This window comes from Argentina anserina, chromosome 4, assembly GCF_933775445.1.
Source record: "Argentina anserina chromosome 4, drPotAnse1.1, whole genome shotgun sequence".
Classification (NCBI taxonomy): Eukaryota; Viridiplantae; Streptophyta; class Magnoliopsida; order Rosales; family Rosaceae; genus Argentina; species Argentina anserina.
This window is the reverse complement of record NC_065875.1, coordinates 25,189,194-25,208,832: the sequence shown is the minus strand read 5'-3', so window position 1 is coordinate 25,208,832 and position 19,639 is coordinate 25,189,194. Positions and strand designations below refer to the sequence as shown.

At 41.7% G+C, this 19,639-nt stretch overlaps 2 protein-coding genes across 2 annotated transcripts; one reads left to right on the top strand and one right to left on the bottom strand.

Moving 5' to 3' along the window:
* Positions 1-13,474: 13,474 nt before the first annotated feature.
* Positions 13,475-18,069, top strand: LOC126790208 (uncharacterized). Its single transcript, XM_050516367.1, has 9 exons — positions 13,475-13,894; positions 14,306-14,484; positions 14,957-15,135; positions 15,530-15,814; positions 15,908-15,966; positions 16,067-16,103; positions 16,204-16,275; positions 16,513-16,834; positions 17,435-18,069. The coding sequence occupies exons 1-9, from the start codon at positions 13,771-13,773 to the stop codon at positions 17,867-17,869; spliced, it is 1,692 nt and encodes a 563-aa protein (XP_050372324.1). The 5' UTR covers positions 13,475-13,770; the 3' UTR covers positions 17,870-18,069.
* Positions 18,070-18,115: 46 nt separating this feature from the next.
* On the bottom strand, positions 18,116-19,439 carry LOC126790209 (putative fasciclin-like arabinogalactan protein 20). The gene has a single exon (XM_050516368.1). It carries the CDS (start codon positions 19,302-19,304, stop codon positions 18,255-18,257), a length of 1,050 nt encoding a protein of 349 aa, XP_050372325.1. The 5' UTR covers positions 19,305-19,439; the 3' UTR covers positions 18,116-18,254.
* Between the last annotated feature and the right edge of the window lie 200 nt (positions 19,440-19,639).

Sequence of the window (19,639 nt, the reverse complement as noted above, 5' to 3'; positions counted from 1 at the left end):
GTATTCGATCTTTTAACTGCCACGGGTCTGAAGGTCAGGTACGTAAAAACATTCATAAACTGATTCAATTACAGCTGGTTTCTAGTCTACGAAGGAGAATTTAGCGCATATTAACCGATGGAATCCAGAAACAAATTACTAGCCAGCTCTTTTAATTTTGAACAAGCATGCAGTACTATACGCAAATATGCATATATATGTTTATCGGATTTGAATAGGTCTGCAGATCATTAGCTTAGTTTGAACTTGACTGAACCGGCTGCTACTTTGCAGACAAGGGCGAAATGTGAATGAACGTTCTTCAAGCTGATGCTAATATTGTGCAGTAAATTAAATGGGACATTATTGGTGAAAATAGATTATTGCTTACGAATTGCAGTACGCAGCAGCCCTTAGTTTTGACCACTACTCTTGGATATTTGTTTCCTAGAAAAAGAACATTATTCCCCAGAGGACGTACTCATAGGATTGAAGATAGAACTCGTCACTTGATCAAAATTTTTTTTTTTAAAAAGATAGAACTTGTCTCTTGGCGTTACGCATTTTTATGTTTTCTTTATACCTAATTATGATGCCAGTTGATACCTCTGGACTAGGCTATTGATCTTCTTCTAATCTTCTTCCCTCTTATATAGTTGATTCAGTAGGTAAAGCTTGTCACACAATCAAACTGACAAAGGGATATGTCTGGTGCATGCTTAGATTCCTTACGATATTGATCGATTAGATTAAATGAACGTAGTTAATTCGATAATGAAATTAGAGGAGAAGCATTTATAATTTATAAATAAAGCAGCTTAATATTTAATTTCATGTCTACCTCATCAAATTATCAAATGTAATAACCCTCGTTTCCAAACATTATTTGAATTGAATTAAGTTCTATGAAGTTGTGAAGTTTGATTTAAACCGAATATGTTTGCTTGCAAACGTTACGAAACGGGAACGGAAACGTTCCGAGAACGTTTAATAAGAAAACGTTACGTTTCCGAACGAATTTATCGACTTTTATTTCGTCGCTCGGTTGTGAAAACTTTCTTCACGGAAGTTGTAGAGCTCGTCGATACGAGTTCGTGGATATGTGACGCGTTCGAATCGGACGTCGGAGGTAAAAGTTATTAACGTCGGAAGTTAGTTTCCGATTTAGAAACGAGTATAAATAGAATGTTTTGTGATTAGGGTTTCCACTTTTGGAAACCCTCAGTTTCTCTCCGCCTCCCTCTCACTTTTCTCTCTCTCTTCCCTCTCGTTTTCTCTCCCTCTCACCCGAACTTTTCTCTCTCTCTCTCTCGGATTCCACCTTCGATCTCTCTCCCCCGAGGGAGGTGTTCCTCACCGCCGACTCCAAGGTGCTTAGCAGCCCGAGGCGACGTCCCACCGAGCATGGCACGAGCTACAGCGTCGTCGTGAAGTACCGCCGAACGTCACCGAGCCCAGCAGCGACGGGTTCCAGCCCTCCGCCGGTGCGAGCGCACGATCCACACCCCTATCCACCCTCTGACGCCACCACGAGCAGCCCTAATCAAGCCATCACACGCCTCCCACAAGAAATCGACACGATCGGCGATTGTTTCTCTCCGACGATTCTCGAAGCCTCCACCGTTCGATCTAGGTATGAGATGATGATTTGATGCTTATGTGTGTTTGTGTGGTGTTTTGAATTGATTTGGGGAAGATTGGATGAGGATCGGAGGTAGAGGTGGAGTGTGGAACACCGCCGCCTTAGGCGGCGCGTGTGAGCACGTGCAGTAGCCTAGGGGCGGCGTGAGGCCGTGGGAAGGGCGGAGGAGGGAAGGGGGAGAGTTTTGGGCCGGCGGTGGCGTGATACGCGCCGTGGTTAGCCTCGGCGCGTGGGCCCCACGCGCCGCCACGTGCGGCTGTGTAAAAATGTTTTACGATAGGGGTATTTTGGTAATTTACTGTGTACGGTAAATGTAAATGTAATTTTTATTTACTACGGTAAATGTAATTAAATTTTACCTTCGGTAAATGTAATTATAAATTACTTTCAGTAAATGTAAAAAGTAATTTTGTAAAAGGGTAATTTAGTAAATTTTATTTACTGAATTTGTATTTACATTTAAATCGTACGTATACGTACAGAAATACGTATTAATATTTATACGTACAGAAATACGTATTAATATTTATACGTACAGAAATACGTATTAATATTTATACGTACAGAAATACGTATTAATATGTATACGTACAGAAATACGTATTAATATTTATACGTACAGAAATACGTATTAATATTTATACGTACAGAAATACGAATTAATATGTATACGTACAGAAATACGTATATATTATTTATACGTACAAAAATACGTATATATTATTTATATGTACAGAAATACGTATTAATTGAGTATTGTACAGTAACCGTGAATAGTGAATAGTGAACAGTAATTTCGTAAAACCGAAAATTGCTGAACAGTAACCGATTATTACTGTTTCGGCATTTAAAGGTTTACGAAACGATTCTAAATGCTTGTTTTATCTTTTTAAGGTGATCGCTAAATCGAGGAAAGGGATTATTATCAGAAATTGAGGAATTACGCTCAAGTCGATAAGGTGAGTAAAATCTCACTGAATTACGAATCTACCCTCGTGGTGATTCAACATTTTTGCAAGTGTGTTTATCAAATGAATTACAACATGTATATAATTTAGTGGACTACATATATACAGTATAATGGTAATAAGTACATATATATATATAGTTCATTAAATTACGTACTATTAGTAATTCATTAAAAATATGACATGTATAGGATATAGTGGACTATGTATATATTGTATAAATGGTAAATAAATACGAATATATATAGTTTGCTATATAATATACTGTTATGATTTGTATTGTGGTGATGTCGAGAAAGTTTAAAACGTACAATATGATGAGTGATTTTTGTACATGATTTTATCACGGTGAATGTTAAAGATTGTGATTTGTCTTCGGACGTGATGTGTGGTACAATATGATGTGTGATTATTGTACGTGTTTTTAACATTGAGATTGTTAAAATGTGATTTGTCTTCGGACGTGATTTTTGGTACAATATGATGTGAGATTATTGTACGTGTGTGGCAAGTCGGAACCTAGCCTTTGGCCGGGCGAAAGTTACGATACAGTTAGAGCTCTAGTCTGTCTGCCTTAGTACTGCATGCGAGGTAACGGGTGGTTATCTGCTCATGGGTACTCGGTGTATTTTGGATGTTGGGTAGCGGGTGACTATCCAATATCAACGGTGTATTACGAGAGGGGTAACAGATGTGTACCAGCGTTCTTGGTACCCGTATTATAAATGCATTAGGTAACCAGAAGGGTTACTTAATTTCCTCATGAGCTTTTTATTTCATATTTCTTTGGGTCAACCAGATGGGCTGACCATTGGCTCATGGGGGCATTTATATTTGTTGTTTTGTGATCTTTCGTATACATTGATATGCGAACTGTATTGTGATTTTACTCATACGAGCTATAAGCTTACCGGGTTTGTGTTTACAATCCCGGTGCACCAATTCGATGGTGTAGGGGATAATTCTGCAGGTGCTGATTAGTGGAGGTTGAGTGACGACTACAGAGGCTCGAAGTCATTCGGATCCTACTTGTGGTGAGATTTTAGCATGGATTCGTGTGTGAGGATTTGTGTATTTTCATTTGTGAGATTTGTGAGTGATTTGTGAGAATTATTACATTCCATTGTGTATGGATTATAATTTGGGTTGTAATAATTGGTTGTCTGAGTTGTATTGAGAACTCAGAATTGATCCGCTGTTACACTTAAATGATTTCGATTTATTTGAGATTATTTGTGTTTAACGACTTTAGAATTTTGAGTTTTTAGGCTCGAAATTTTGGGGTCGTTACAGTTGGTATCAGAGCCTAAGTGCGTATTTGGCGATTATCAATACCATCCGGGAGCGATGATCCGACTGCAGGCGGGCCCCCATCACATGCTCCTCGGTATTGATATGTTGTCGGGTACGCGAGAGTGTTTTAGGAGCCATACCTAATGGTTTGGTCCTCCGAGAAGTATCGTGATGATACTTCGATGATTCATCATATCCTGAAATTTCATGTTAATACCTATTGAATCTGTTTTAGTTGAATTCGAGATTTCACAAGTATTGACTAAGTGTTTCGTTGTTTGAAGGTGATGAACGCTGATAAGGGCCGAGGACAGGGCCGAGGACGGGCGAGAGAACGTGGTCGAGGTAGGACCGCGGGCCGAGTCCGCAACGTGGAGAACCTTTATGAGGAGGCTGCTCCACAGGTAGAGCGGGTAGGCCGAGGTCGAGGTAGGGCCACAGGTCGAGTCCGCAACGTGGAGAACCTCTATGAGGAGGCTGCTCCGCAGGAGGAGCAGGATGAGCCAGCTCCTGCGGTTAGAGATGACGGTCGAGTGTTGAAGCTGATCAAGGATATTAGTGCACTGTCAGCTCCGACATTTCATGGGGGACTAGATCACATGGTAGCTGACCATTGGATCGAGGGTATGGAGACTTATTTTGAGATGATGGAGTGCACAGAGATTGAGAAGAGAAAGATAGCTACATTCTTTCTCAAGGGTGATGCTCTAGATTGGTGGAAGAGCATGAGACAGACCGTGGATGTGTCTACATTCACATGGGGAGATTTCACCACCATATTCCAAGAGAAGTATTTTCCAGCCTCAGTACAGGAGGACTTAGAGTTGGAGTTTCTGGCATTGGTACAGGGAGACATGACCATTAGAGAGTATGATGCTCGATTCTCGCAACTGTATCGGTATGTCAGGCCTATGGGTGCGACTGCTTTGGCTCAGAAGTATCTACGTGGGCTGAAACAAGAGTACAAGACCATGATATCAGTCCTTTGCCTGACTTCACGGGAGCAGATATTTGAGAGTGCTATGAGTTTGGAGCAAGCAGAGAAGACTCGAGCAGGTGATGTGGGGAACAGAGATGCGAAGGGGAAAGGCAAGGCAGTCTATACAGGCAGCGAGCACTCAGGGCCGAAGGATAGGTCATGGAAGAGGCCAAGACCCCACTATCAGGCCCCGACAAGGGCGCCACCCTTAGCCATCAGAGCAGCACCAGTCAGACCATTAGCAGCAGTGAGGTGTTATAGCTGCAATGAGATGGGACATTACGCTTCAGCATGTCCGAAACCGAAGAGAGCAGGCTGCCACCGGTGCGGGCAAGTGGGACACATAGCTCGAGATTGTACCCGACCACTTCCGGGTAGACAGGAACGGCCGCAGAGACAGCTACCAGCGGGCCAAGCTAGAGTGTTCGCAGTGGGTCAGCGAGACACAGGGGTGGAAGGTACATTATCACTTTTTGACTACCTTGCTAGAGTGTTGTTTGATACGGGAGCATCACATTCATTCATTGCTAGTTCAGTAGTGGAGATGCTAGGATTGATTCCTATACCTCTCGGGGACGCCTTATGTGTCACTTCACCCCTTGGAGTGTCACTTGAGTTAGAGACAATCTGCAAAGCTTGTCCTATATTGATTGGGAGTAGAGAGTTCTCTGCTTCGTTGATTGTGATTCCGGACCACACTTATGATGTGATCTTGGGGATTGATTGGTTGAGACCACAGCATGCTGTGATTGATTGTTTTGACATGGTAGTGTCCTTTCATAGACCCGGAGAGCCAGTGTTTCGGTATCGTTGCCTCAAGTCTGATAACGCCATGAGATCAGGAGTTTTGGCACATGTGGAGTCAGTGGATCAGAAAGTATCTATCGCAGACATTGTGGTAGTATCTGAGTTTGGTGAAGTATTCCAAGAGATACCGGGGCTACCACCTCGAAGAGTGGTAGATTTCTGCATTGATGTAGTACCCGGTACAGCACCTGTGTCAAAGGCGCTATATAGAATGGGGCAGAATGAACTTAAGGAGTTGAAGGTGCAGATTGATGAGCTATTAGACCAAGGGTTCATTAGACCTAGTGTTTCACCTTGGGGAGCACCTGTCTTGTTCGTAAAGAAGAAAGATGGTTCTCTGCGGTTATGTGTGGACTACAGAGAGCTGAACAAGGTGACCATCAAGAATAGGTATCCCTTACCTAGGATTGACGACTTGTTCGATCAGCTCAAAGGTGCTACTGTGTTCTCTAAGATTGATTTGAGATCCGGTTATCATCAACTCAGAGTGAAGGAAGAAGATATATCGAAGACAGCCTTCAGGACCCGGTATGGACATTATGAGTTTGTCGTCATGCCATTTGGTCTAACGAATGCACCAGCTGTCTTTATGAGTTTGATGAACCAAGTATTTAGCCCGTACTTGGATGAGTTTGTTGTGGTGTTTGTGGATGACATTCTGATATACTCCAAGACACAAGAAGAACATGTGGTGCATCTGAGAACAGTGTTGCAGACCTTGAAGGAGGCGAGACTGTATGCCAAGCTAGAGAAGTGTGAGTTCTGGAAAGAAGAGGTCAAATTCCTTGGTCATGTTGTCTCAAAAGATGGAGTACTAGTGGACCCAGCAAAGGTAGAGGCAGTGAAGAATTGGAGTCGTCCAAAGAATCCTACAGAGATACGTAGTTTCCTCGGGTTGGCGGGTTACTACAGGAGGTTTATCGAGGGGTTTTCTAGTATCGCATCTTCATTGACCAAGTTGACCAAGAAGGATACTCCGTTTGTGTGGACGGATGCATGTGAGGAAGCATTCAACAAACTAAAGACTAGACTGACCACAGCTCCAGTGTTGACGATTCCCTCTAGTGGTGGTGGCTATGTCATTTACAGTGATGCTTCACTCCAGGGTTTGGGTTGTGTGTTGATGCAGCATAGAGGAGTAGTTGCATATGGTTCGAGACAGTTGAAGATTCATGAGAAGAATTATCCGACACACGACCTAGAGCTTGCGGCAGTTGTTTTTGCCCTGAAGATTTGGAGACATTACTTGTATGGTGAAAAATTTCAACTCTTTTCAGATCATAAGAGTTTGAAGTACTTGTTCTCACAGAAGGAGCTGAATATGAGGCAGAGGAGGTGGATGGAACTCCTCAAGGACTATGACTTCACATTAGAGTACCACCCGGGGAAGGCAAATGTGGTGGCTGATGCCTTGAGCAGAAAACCGAGAGGCGTGGTAGCTTCACTTATGGTCCAGGAATGGTTCATGCTAGAAGCTGCATCAGAGTTTGATTTGGTGCCATCGGGAGGAGAACCGAGGGTCTTTCTTGGTAGTGTCACAGTGCAACCCACATTGATCACGAGGATCATACAGGGTCAGGCGCAGGATAGACTCTCGCGAGCTAAGTTGGCGGATCTTGTAGTTGATACGCTTGATGGGTGTCCTTCTGAGTGGCGAGTTGGACCCGATGGAGGGTTGAGGTTTGGGGCAAGATTGTGTGTCCCAGATGGTGGTGATCTCCGGGAAGAGGTTCTTCGTACGGCACATCGTTCACGCTATACCGTCCATCCAGGGAACACCAAGATGTACAAGGATCTATGCAGACAATTCTGGTGGAACGGTATGAAGAAATATGTAGCAGAGTTTGTATCGAAGTGCCTTACATGTCAGCAAGTGAAAGCAGAACATCAACGACCAGCTGGCATGTTGAAACCACTGACTATTCCTCTTTGGAAGTGGGAGCGGATATCTATGGATTTTGTGACCGGGTTGCCTAGATCGAGGAAGGGTCACGATGCCATATGGGTGATTGTCGACCGATTGACGAAGTCGGCTCATTTTCTCCCAGTGTCGATGAAGTACTCAGTGGACGTGCTTGGGAAACTATATGTGGATGAGGTAGTGAGACTTCATGGTGCTCCAGTTTCTATTGTTTCCGATAGAGATGCACGTTTCACTTCGAAGTTCTGGGGTGGTCTGCAGAAGGCGATGGGCACTACCTTGGATATGAGTACAGCTTTTCACCCTCAGACGGATGGACAGACAGAGAGGGTGAATCAGGTGATGGAAGACATGTTGAGAGCATGTGTGTTGGATTTCAAGGGTAGCTGGGAAGATCATTTGAGATTGATTGAGTTTGCCTACAACAACAGCTACCATTCTAGCATCGGCATGGCACCCTATGAGGCACTTTATGGTAGACCATGTCGATCTCCGATCTGTTGGGCCGAAGTGGGTGATGAGGCACTGATGGGTCCAGAGGTGGTTCAGGAAACCACGGAGAAGATCTCGATCATTCGAGATAGAATCCGGACCGCTCAGAGTAGACAGAAGAGCTATGCAGACTTGAAGAGGAGACATGTGGAATTTGAGGTCGGTGATCATGTGTTCTTGAAAGTTTCACCTATGAGAGGTGTAGTGAGATTCGGCAAGAAAGGAAAGTTGGCACCGAGGTACGTTGGGCCCTTTGAGATACTTGAGAAGGTGGGCGAACTAGCTTATCGACTAGCCTTGCCTACTAGTATGTCAGGTGTTCACAATGTCTTCCACATTTCCATGTTGAGGAAGTATGTACCAGATGAGTCACATGTGATTGATCATAGCACCATTGAGGTGAAGGAAAATGCTACATTTGTGGTCGAACCGGTTCGTATCCTGGATAGATCCACAAAGAAGCTTCGGAGGAGAGAAGTTGGGCTAGTCAAAGTGTTGTGGAGTCACCATGATGAGGGTGATGCATCTTGGGAGCTAGAGTCAGACATGATGACCAGATATCCACACTTGTTTGTTGAGTGAGCTTGAATTTCGGGACGAAATTCCTTTAAGGGGGGTAGATTGTAATAACCCTCGTTTCCAAACATTATTTGAATTGAATTAAGTTCTATGAAGTTGTGAAGTTTGATTTAAACCGAATATGTTTGCTTGCAAACGTTACGAAACGGGAACGGAAACGTTCCGAGAACGTTTAATAAGAAAACGTTACGTTTCCGAACGAATTTATCGACTTTTATTTCGTCGCTCGGTTATGAAAACTTTCTTCACGGAAGTTGTAGAGCTTGTCGATACGAGTTCGTGGATATGTGACGCGTTCGAATCGGACGTCGGAGGTAAAAGTTATTAACGTCGGAAGTTAGTTTCCGATTTAGAAACGAGTATAAATAGAATGTTTTGTGATTAGGGTTTCCACTTTTGGAAACCCTCAGTTTCTCTCCGCCTCCCTCTCACTTTTCTCTCTCTCTTCCCTCTCGTTTTCTCTCCCTCTCACCCGAACTTTTCTCTCTCTCTCTCGGATTCCACCTTCGATCTCTCTCCCCCGAGGGAGGTGTTCCTCACCGCCGACTCCAAGGTGCTTAGCAGCCCGAGGCGACGTCCCACCGAGCATGGCACGAGCTACAGCGTCGTCGTGAAGTACCGCCGAACGTCACCGAGCCCAGCAGCGACGGGTTCCAGCCCTCCGCCGGTGCGAGCGCACGATCCACACCCCTATCCACCCTCTGACGCCACCACGAGCAGCCCTAATCAAGCCATCACACGCCTCCCACAAGAAATCGACACGATCGGCGATTGTTTCTCTCCGACGATTCTCGAAGCCTCCACCGTTCGATCTAGGTATGAGATGATGATTTGATGCTTATGTGTGTTTGTGTGGTGTTTTGAATTGATTTGGGGAAGATTGGATGAGGATCGGAGGTAGAGGTGGAGTGTGGAACACCGCCGCCTTAGGCGGCGCGTGTGAGCACGTGCAGTAGCCTAGGGGCGGCGTGAGGCCGTGGGAAGGGCGGAGGAGGGAAGGGGGAGAGTTTTGGGCCGGCGGTGGCGTGATACGCGCCGTGGTTAGCCTCGGCGCGTGGGCCCCACGCGCCGCCACGTGCGGCTGTGTAAAAATGTTTTACGATAGGGGTATTTTGGTAATTTACTGTGTACGGTAAATGTAAATGTAATTTTTATTTACTACGGTAAATGTAATTAAATTTTACCTTCGGTAAATGTAATTATAAATTACTTTCAGTAAATGTAAAAAGTAATTTTGTAAAAGGGTAATTTAGTAAATTTTATTTACTGAATTTGTATTTACATTTAAATCGTACGTATACGTACAGAAATACGTATTAATATTTATACGTACAGAAATACGTATTAATATTTATACGTACAGAAATACGTATTAATATTTATACGTACAGAAATACGTATTAATATGTATACGTACAGAAATACGTATTAATATTTATACGTACAGAAATACGAATTAATATTTATACGTACAGAAATACGAATTAATATTTATACGTACAGAAATACGTATATATTATTTATACGTACAAAAATACGTATATATTATTTATATGTACAGAAATACGTATTAATTGAGTATTGTACAGTAACCGTGAATAGTGAACAGTAATTTCGTAAAACCGAAAATTGCTGAACAGTAACCGATTATTACTGTTTCGGCATTTAAAGGTTTACGAAACGATTCTAAATGCTTGTTTTATCTTTTTAAGGTGATCGCTAAATCGAGGAAATGGATTATTATCAGAAATTGAGGAATTACGCTCAAGTCGATAAGGTGAGTAAAATCTCACTGAATTACGAATCTACCCTCGTGGTGATTCAACATTTTTGCAAGTGTGTTTATCAAATGAATTACAACATGTATATAATTTAGTGGACTACATATATACAGTATAATGGTAATAAGTACATATATATATATATAGTTCATTAAATTACGTACTATTAGTAATTCATTAAAAATATGACATGTATAGGATATAGTGGACTATGTATATATTGTATAAATGGTAAATAAATACGAATATATATAGTTTGCTATATAATATACTGTTATGATTTGTATTGTGGTGATGTCGAGAAAGTTTAAAACGTACAATATGATGAGTGATTTTTGTACATGATTTTATCACGGTGAATGTTAAAGATTGTGATTTGTCTTCGGACGTGATGTGTGGTACAATATGATGTGTGATTATTGTACGTGTTTTTAACATTGAGATTGTTAAAATGTGATTTGTCTTCGGACGTGATTTTTGGTACAATATGATGTGAGATTATTGTACGTGTGTGGCAAGTCGGAACCTAGCCTTTGGCCGGGCGAAAGTTACGATACAGTTAGAGCTCTAGTCTGTCTGCCTTAGTACTGCATGCGAGGTAACGGGTGGTTATCTGCTCATGGGTACTCGGTGTATTTTGGATGTTGGGTAGCGGGTGACTATCCAATATCAACGGTGTATTACGAGAGGGGTAACAGATGTGTACCAGCGTTCTTGGTACCCGTATTATAAATGCATTAGGTAACCAGAAGGGTTACTTAATTTCCTCATGAGCTTTTTATTTCATATTTCTTTGGGTCAACCAGATGGGCTGACCATTGGCTCATGGGGGCATTTATATTTGTTGTTTTGTGATCTTTCGTATACATTGATATGCGAACTGTATTGTGATTTTACTCATACGAGCTATAAGCTTACCGGGTTTGTGTTTACAATCCCGGTGCACCAATTCGATGGTGTAGGGGATAATTCTGCAGGTGCTGATTAGTGGAGGTTGAGTGACGACTACAGAGGCTCGAAGTCGTTCGGATCCTACTTGTGGTGAGATTTTAGCATGGATTCGTGTGTGAGGATTTGTGTATTTTCATTTGTGAGATTTGTGAGTGATTTGTGAGAATTATTACATTCCATTGTGTATGGATTATAATTTGGGTTGTAATAATTGGTTGTCTGAGTTGTATTGAGAACTCAGAATTGATCCGCTGTTACACTTAAATGATTTCGATTTATTTGAGATTATTTGTGTTTAACGACTTTAGAATTTTGAGTTTTTAGGCTCGAAATTTTGGGGTCGTTACATCAAACCTCTTCAAGAAGGGGTTAGGCCAAACTGTTTCACGAGAAAAGCCAAAATCGAACATTAACCAAGACTTGGACTTCGGAGGTTGGCGGTTGGACTTGGAAGGAGAAGAGAGAAGATAGAAGATTTTTCTTCAAGTTTAACGGTGTAGTCCAACGATTGAAATCATATGGAAATGAATAATACAAAATTACAATAATGAAATACTATTGATGGAAATTAAACAGCTAAATGATTTTCGATCAGTTACTGTCTTACTGATCATCTAAATCACCTAAATGATAAGTAATCATTTCGTTAAATGTTTGGATTACTGTAGGGGAACTAGGGTTTATGAGGTTCATACTTTCTTCGGCAAATGACTATAAAAGTTCCTTTCGAATACAATTCGTTCCATACATGATTTACTATTGTCTCTTTATCAAGAAGAAACTGCAACTATTCTCCTGCTCTTTCATGCTGTACCAAATTTGGCGCTACTAAATTAGTAAATTTGAGAAAAGAAACTGCAGTTTTGCTTGGTAAGAAAGGCTTGATGCCCGCATGTGATTTCGTCAGGCGAATGCTTTTGAGTGTCAATCAATACAGCAGCACCCCAGTTTGGAGCAAGTCAAATCTATTACTTGCGTAAATAAATTTTCTTAGTCACAAATCAGATACTTATATTACTCCATTAGCCATATAGACGTATCACATAATACTCCATGCTCGAGTGGTGATGTATTTGGTGGATCTTGACGGTCTTAATGCCGTGACAAATACGAGTGCAGCAGGTAGAAGGTGCTTCCTTCATTCTAACCAAAAGCCTTATTAAAGGGTCAAAGCAGGTACCTCATCTTCATACATGTATTAGGCGCCAAACTTTTGACAAAACGAACTTCCATTTTATGGGGCTTTACTTTTACTCATCTAGAGATATAAGATGCCATGAATCTGACGGATTACAAGGGAACCTTGAAAAAGGTTTAGATCGGTCGCAATTCTTGACTGATCTTGATCCCATTGGAGATTTTAAAAATCGCATAAATTATGATGGTTATGGTGCACTAACACACTATCAAATTATAAAGTTCCTTTCTTGGCATGTAATTATTAAATTCGAAATGTACGTTTCATTCTTCCAAATATACTCTTCATTTGTTCCTATTACAAGGACTATTTGCCAAATCCAAACATAGAAAAAGTTTTTTGAATAATTAACTCTAGCACCATCCATCGAAGTAATTTACATGCCGAAAATACAATAATATTATTTCAGTTTCGAAAAACACTTGATGAGTTGATGGGGTTTCACGTGTAAAACTTTCATCTTCGTAAAATACATCATTTTCTCCGAATTTGAGCAAATCTCCAATTCAATATCTTTCTGTATAGTGGAAGAAAAATGAGGTAAAGCTCCATTTATTCTCATTTAGTAATGTCGGTTTAGTCATGTGTTTCATGTCCAATTGTCCATGTCCGCAGATCACACCATGAAAAATCCCCAGCAGCCCCAAAAAAAGTAATCAGAATAAACTAAAGAAGGAGAAAGATTAAAGCAGGAAGGACAAGAAAAGAAAAGGGTATACCATAAATAATTGAGCAAGAGTAAGGGAGCAAGTAAGGAACGGAGTTGTGGGCTTTAACCTATAATAATATTTGTTCTGGGTTTGCTTAATGCACTCCATATTTCAACAGTGAAAGGAAGAAGAAGAAGAAGAAGAAGAAGAAGAAGATGATGAGCCTCTGTCTCTCTTTACTTCATTTCACACCCGCCTTTTTTTTCTCATTCATTTACCTTCTCAATTAATCCACTTTCACTTGCCCCACGTCCCCATCCATGTGACTTCAAAGCCTCAATCATCTTCTTCTTCATCTTCTCCCTACTTATAAAACCCCATTACCAAACCAGAAATGTAATCAGATTGCAACACTGACACGCCCCTTCACTTTGTTTAGTTACGCTTTTTCAGGATTCGGGTGTCGTCCAGAACCAGGTTTTTGGTAATGGGATTCACTCATTTCTGAGATTGATGTAAACAGAGGAACAATGAAGATTGACACTTCATTCTGCTTCTTCTTTTTGTTTCTGGCTTTGGGTTCTCTGAGCTGCGTTTCAGCTTTAGTGAAAGATGGAGTTGTAGCCAATATAAGATCTCTCAAGTTTAGTCTAGGTACGTTTTCCTAATTTGGTTTTTCATTGCATAATTCTGAAGTTCTTTTTTTTTTGGGGTGTGAAAGATTACATCTTCAACGCCACTGTAGATATATGGAGAATGATGAATTGGATTGGTTTCTGGATTTGGGTATCTGAAATATCATAAAGTTCTATACTTTAAGGCACAATTGTCGCGTGGTTTGCTTAAAAATCTGATCTTTTGGTCTTTTCCACATTAAGTGAGCAACCAAATAAGGCTAATGCTTTCACTGTCACTGATAAAAAACAATTGGTTTTAGTTCAACCTAATTGCTTTACTTCGTTTTATTGCTGTTAAGTTTGGGACTCAACTGTAAGTTAGCTAGCATCTAGTTCTAGAATTATGCAACGTGGTGACCTTGTGATTTTGATTGTGTTGAAATTGCAGTGGATGAGAATCTGGGGTCTTGGCAAAATGAGATATCTGATACAGCAGAGTCCCCAGGGCCTTCAACCGATGGACAACCGCTTTTATTGGCGGCAAAAAGGACCAAAAGGCCTGATATACTTGATGGCTTAAAGCGTTATAGAGGAGGCTGGGATATAGTGAATCGCCATTACTGGGCTGTAAGTTGGAGATTCATTTCTTGTTGCTTTGTTATGGTGGTCATTTGGTCTGTTTGATTGAGTAGTGGTGTGAGTTATAAGTTATTTACAGTCAACTTTGATCCATTGTTGGTTATAGATGCGGACGTCTGATTCGTTGGAGATATTCAAGAAACTTTTTATCTTTCTGTTAAGCTTCTGCCTTGTTGTATTTTTAGGAAATACGTCTGCTGCTTAATTTAAAGAGTTTCTGGAAATACTGATTTTGGGGTATTATGTCTTATTGTACAATAATATGAGGTGTAGTTGAATAGGAGTAATCCAAATGATAAATTATTTACTTTTGTGATGAAACATCAATATCCATCTTTTCACTCGGTCATTCCCTTGCTTCTATTTCCCAATATCTTGTAGATAATTCAACTATGATGGTTGTGATAAATTTCTTGTTCATAAAAGTTTATTCTCTACTAATAGCTACATATTTCTGCAGTCTGTTGGATTCACAGGAGCTGGTGGTTTCATTATCTCTGTCCTATGGTTCGTTGCTTTTGGCATGGTTCTTGTGGTTCACCATTGCTGTGGATGGAGGATGAACATCAAAGATGAAGGATCACACCGGTCACAGAGGATGTGTCTGATTATTCTGATAGTTTTCACTTGTGCTGCCACGTAATTATCTGAACTACATCTAAGTGTGTATATAAGTACATATATACTGATGTGTGCATGTAGGTGTCCAGATAACTAATAATGTTTATGACCTTTCCACCCCCTCCTCCATTTATTTTTCTATTTCAGTTTTGATCCTTGTTCCTGGATGCATTACTTTCACTTGTCCAAAAGAACCAAGAAATTATAATTTGTCTGAAGTTTGCTTGTCATACTTAGTTAGGGCAGCACCAGCATGTTCTCCTTGGGAAAACAATTTCATTTTATATTCATTCATTTAAAATAACTCCCTTTTGGTTCCCTGCTTAATCGTCTGAACTAGAAAATCAGTTTCAGGTTCTATCCACAGATTGTAACAGTTTTAATGATCTTTATATCTTCTTTAATGACACAGGGTTGGATGCATTCTTCTTTCTGTTGGGCAAGCTGAATTTCATGAAGAAGTCCTGCATACTCTAAAATTCGTTGTAAACCAGTCAGACTACACTGTACAGACGCTGAGAAATGTCACACAGTATCTGTCCCTTGCAAAGGAAATTAATGTGGCCCAGGTTTTCCTACCTTCTTATGTCATGGATAGTATTGACAAGTTGGATGGGGATCTCAACACAGCAGCAGATACATTGACAGAGAAGACAAGTGAAAATTCTGATAAAGTAAAGAAAGTCTTCAGTATTGTGTATGTGATCTTAAACTTTGCTATTACAGTATATATATGAAAGGTTACAGAAACCAAGTTTTTCATGGACTAAAATTGGGGTTTTTGTTGCAGACGTTCTGTTTTAATTGCCGTGGCAGCAGTAATGCTTTTCCTAGCTGTGATTGGTCTTGGTAAGTGTTTGCCATAATAAACTGATATAAGTAGAATCTGTTTTGATCCATTATTATAATTTTTGCCCCTTTTTGTAACTCGACTATGATCTTGTTGCAGTTCTGTCCATCCTTCAGCACCAACATGCGATTCATATGTAAGTTGCCCTGTTCTTTAAGGTGGGCTGGTGCGGCTGCCCTCAAGTTGCCCTTTGTCTCTAGTTGTTTTGTTTCTGACAATGCTCTTATATTCTGCAGATTCATCTTTAGTGGATGGTTACTTGTGGCAATTACATTTATTCTTTGTGGAGCCTTTGTGATCCTCAACAAGTAAGATTATGTTATATGTGGTAGCTCATTTGCCAGTCCTTTTTTATACAAAGATAAAAGTTGCAAATTATATATATATATCTCTGGTGCAGCTCTTTTACTATATTTATAACTGACGCCATACATCCTAGAAAAGTATTATGTTCATGTCAGTTGTACATCTAAATGGGACACACTAAGGCAAAACATATAAATGCCCTTACCTGACATTAATATTGTTAATTGTTTGTGTTTCAGTGCTGTTTCTGACACCTGTTTAGCAATGGAAGAATGGGTAGATAATCCCCACGCTGAAACGGCACTTAGCAACATCCTCCCTTGTGTTGACCAGAAAACCACAAACCAGACACTAAGCCAGAGTAAAGGAATTGTCAATGACATGGTCAGTGTTGTCAACCAGTTCATCTACACCTATGCCAATACCTACCCTTCGCATTCTGATCCGTATTTTTACAATCAATCTGGACCTCTGATGCCAACTCTCTGTTACCCCTATGATTCTGAGCTGAGAGATACTCAGTGTGGGGATCAGCAGGTGTCAATTACGAATGCTTCTTTGGTAAGAATCTACTACTTTAGAATACTTCTGATTATTTCCTTTAGCTGTTCTAATATATACTATTCAGAATTGCTTGATTCATGGAAATGATTGGATTAGACTAGTATTTGATGGAACAAACCTGATAAAAAATCTGCCAAACGAAATACCGGTGTTAGTGTTGTGTGAAAGTCCAGAGGCTAGGGTATAAATAGTAGTATGGAGGAATTGAGTCGCCGTATCATGATGTGTCCTTGCTTCTTCCACCTATGTCAAAATGTTCTAGCAGATTTGAGTGGAACTATATCTATTTTTCTCAGAGAATTCAGTTGCATGCTTTATGTCCATGCCACTCATGATATGAGAGATTTAAAACTCACTCTAGGCATAGTAGGCCAGCACTTAGGTGATATTACAATTTGTTTGTGAAAATTAGAATCATGACGACTGATATAAAATGGAGTAAGGTGCTGAAGGGAAACATAAAAAAGAACAAGGGATATGAAGTCTCTTCACAAATGAAATTCTAAATTAGAGAAGGCCCTTGAGGTTTGGCACCTAGTTGTGACCATTTTATACTCTAGAAATATCTCTTAAATTCGGTTGTTTCCATGCTTTCAGGTTTGGCAGAACTACACATGTGAAGTTTCAGCATCTGGGATGTGCGTCACCCCTGGAAGGGTGAAGCCGGAGATCTACTCTCAGCTAGTCGCAGCAGTTAACGAGAGCTATGCGCTACAACACTACACCCCTCGTTTACTCAGCCTCCAAAATTGCAATTTTGTCCGAGAAACATTTCAAACAATCACCTCAAGTTATTGTCCGCCATTGGAGCACTACCTGAAAATTGTGAATGCAGGTTTGGCCCTAATATCAGTCGGAGTCTTGCTCTGCCTTGTTCTCTGGGTACTTTACGCAAACCGCCCCCAAAGGGAGGAAGCGTTTGCGACACTATCCCTACCCGTAAAAAGCAGGAGCAAGAAGAGCGGTCCTATTACTCATAGTCGCAACAGCAGCAGCGATGTACCAACATCGTACATGTCAAATGGAGTCTAAGCTCAAAGATTAGAGTGCAGTTATACGAATTCAGAGTCTTTATACAGAAAATAGAAATCCGAGTGGAGCGAAGTTCCATTCGGAGTTGAGTATAGCCAAAGATTAGTACTGCAATGTAGATTCTTATTGTACAGTTTTGCCTATTGCAATGATCTCAAATTCGCTTTCGTTTACCAATAGAGAATCATGGGATTCAGATTTTTCGTTACAGCTTAGAACTTTACATTTCTTAAGGCCTTTCCCTGAATCGAATTCAGAACAGATGAACAGAAAATTAGAAAGCCAAACCCTAAATTTAACACCGGCAAAAACAAATGCTTGAATCTAATTCATCAGAATACAGGAGCTTGTATTCATCAGAATCTCTGACCTCAGTTACACGGCTTCAAAATTCACTATCAATATCCGGTGAATCATCGCCGGCTTCACTCCCAGCTTGTTGTTCAGGTGAAGACTCAGACTCATCTGCAGCTTCTTCTTGAGACTGTGCCGGCACCACAAGGCTATCCTGAAGGCCGTGAACCGCGATGGAGCCGCCGTAGTAGAGGTTGGGATAGTACACCGGAGCTTCGTTTAGCAGCAAAACGTCGCCGGATCTGGACATTTTGATAGTGAAGCCCTTCATGTAGGTAGGTAGCTCCGTGCCTTCGATGAGATTGACCAAATCGAACCAGGAGAGTCGGCAAGGAACGACGTGTCGTAGAAAGACCGAGGGGTCTACCAGAGGATTCTCGACGGCTTGGTCAACCGGAGCAAAGATGGTCAACGGACTCGGAGAGTTCTGGAACGCCGCTAGTTGCAGATCTAGAATTGAAGCCATCACGGTGTATCCTTCAGACCTCAAAGCGCCTTTGGCTCCGTCGAACGAAGAAGCCGTCGCCGGAAAACCGATCGAGCCGTTCGGTGAAGCCGAGCCGCAGAAGTGATCCGACGATGGAACTCGGGTCGGGGCGGGAACAAAGCTCGGGTCAAAGAACTCCAAGACTCCCAGAATGATGAGGAAGCCGTCGTCGTAGATCGGCGTGGCGGCGGTTGTGACTCTGACGCCGTTGAGAGAGATCTCGGTACCGGAGCTCGGCGAGGTCACGATAAGTGAGTTGCCGGACTGGAGCGTCGGGATTTTGGTGCCGGCGGGGAGGGACCTTAGGGTTTGGAGAGGGAGGGCGATGGCGGCAAAGTGAGAGAGGAGGAGCGAGAGAGAGGGCTGGCCGAATCGCCTGAAAGAGGCGTCCGGCGGCGCGAAGATGGTGACCGTCGGCGACTTGAGGACGAGGCTCTGAGAGATGGCCTCGAGGGTGAGAGCCATAGAGAGGTGGCCGGAATCCGAGAGGGCGTCGGCGCCGTTGAGGATGCTGGCGGAGGGGAGAGCAGAGGAGAGAGAGATGAGGGAGGTGAGGAGGAGGAGAGCGACGGTGGTGATCGGCGGCGACGTCATTGAAGAAGCTTCAAGAAAAAATCGGTTAGCGAAATGCAGAGAGTGTGAGTGTGAGAGTGAAACAGAATCCGAGAGAAAGTCGGAGAGGGGAGGTTAGAATTTATGGAGGGCGGTTAATCCTTTTTGGCGGGAACTTCCGTACAGGTGTCGCGTTGTGGTGAGATGATGACGTATATATCAACCCACTAATTCGTTTGGGTCGAGCGGTCGTTGGGCCTGGATCATCAACGATGGACCCAAATTGTAATTCTAATTTTTCGTTTCATTGAATAACAAATTAAGGATTAAATTCAGTTTAATATCATGAGGTGCGCCCCTAACACAACACTATCCAA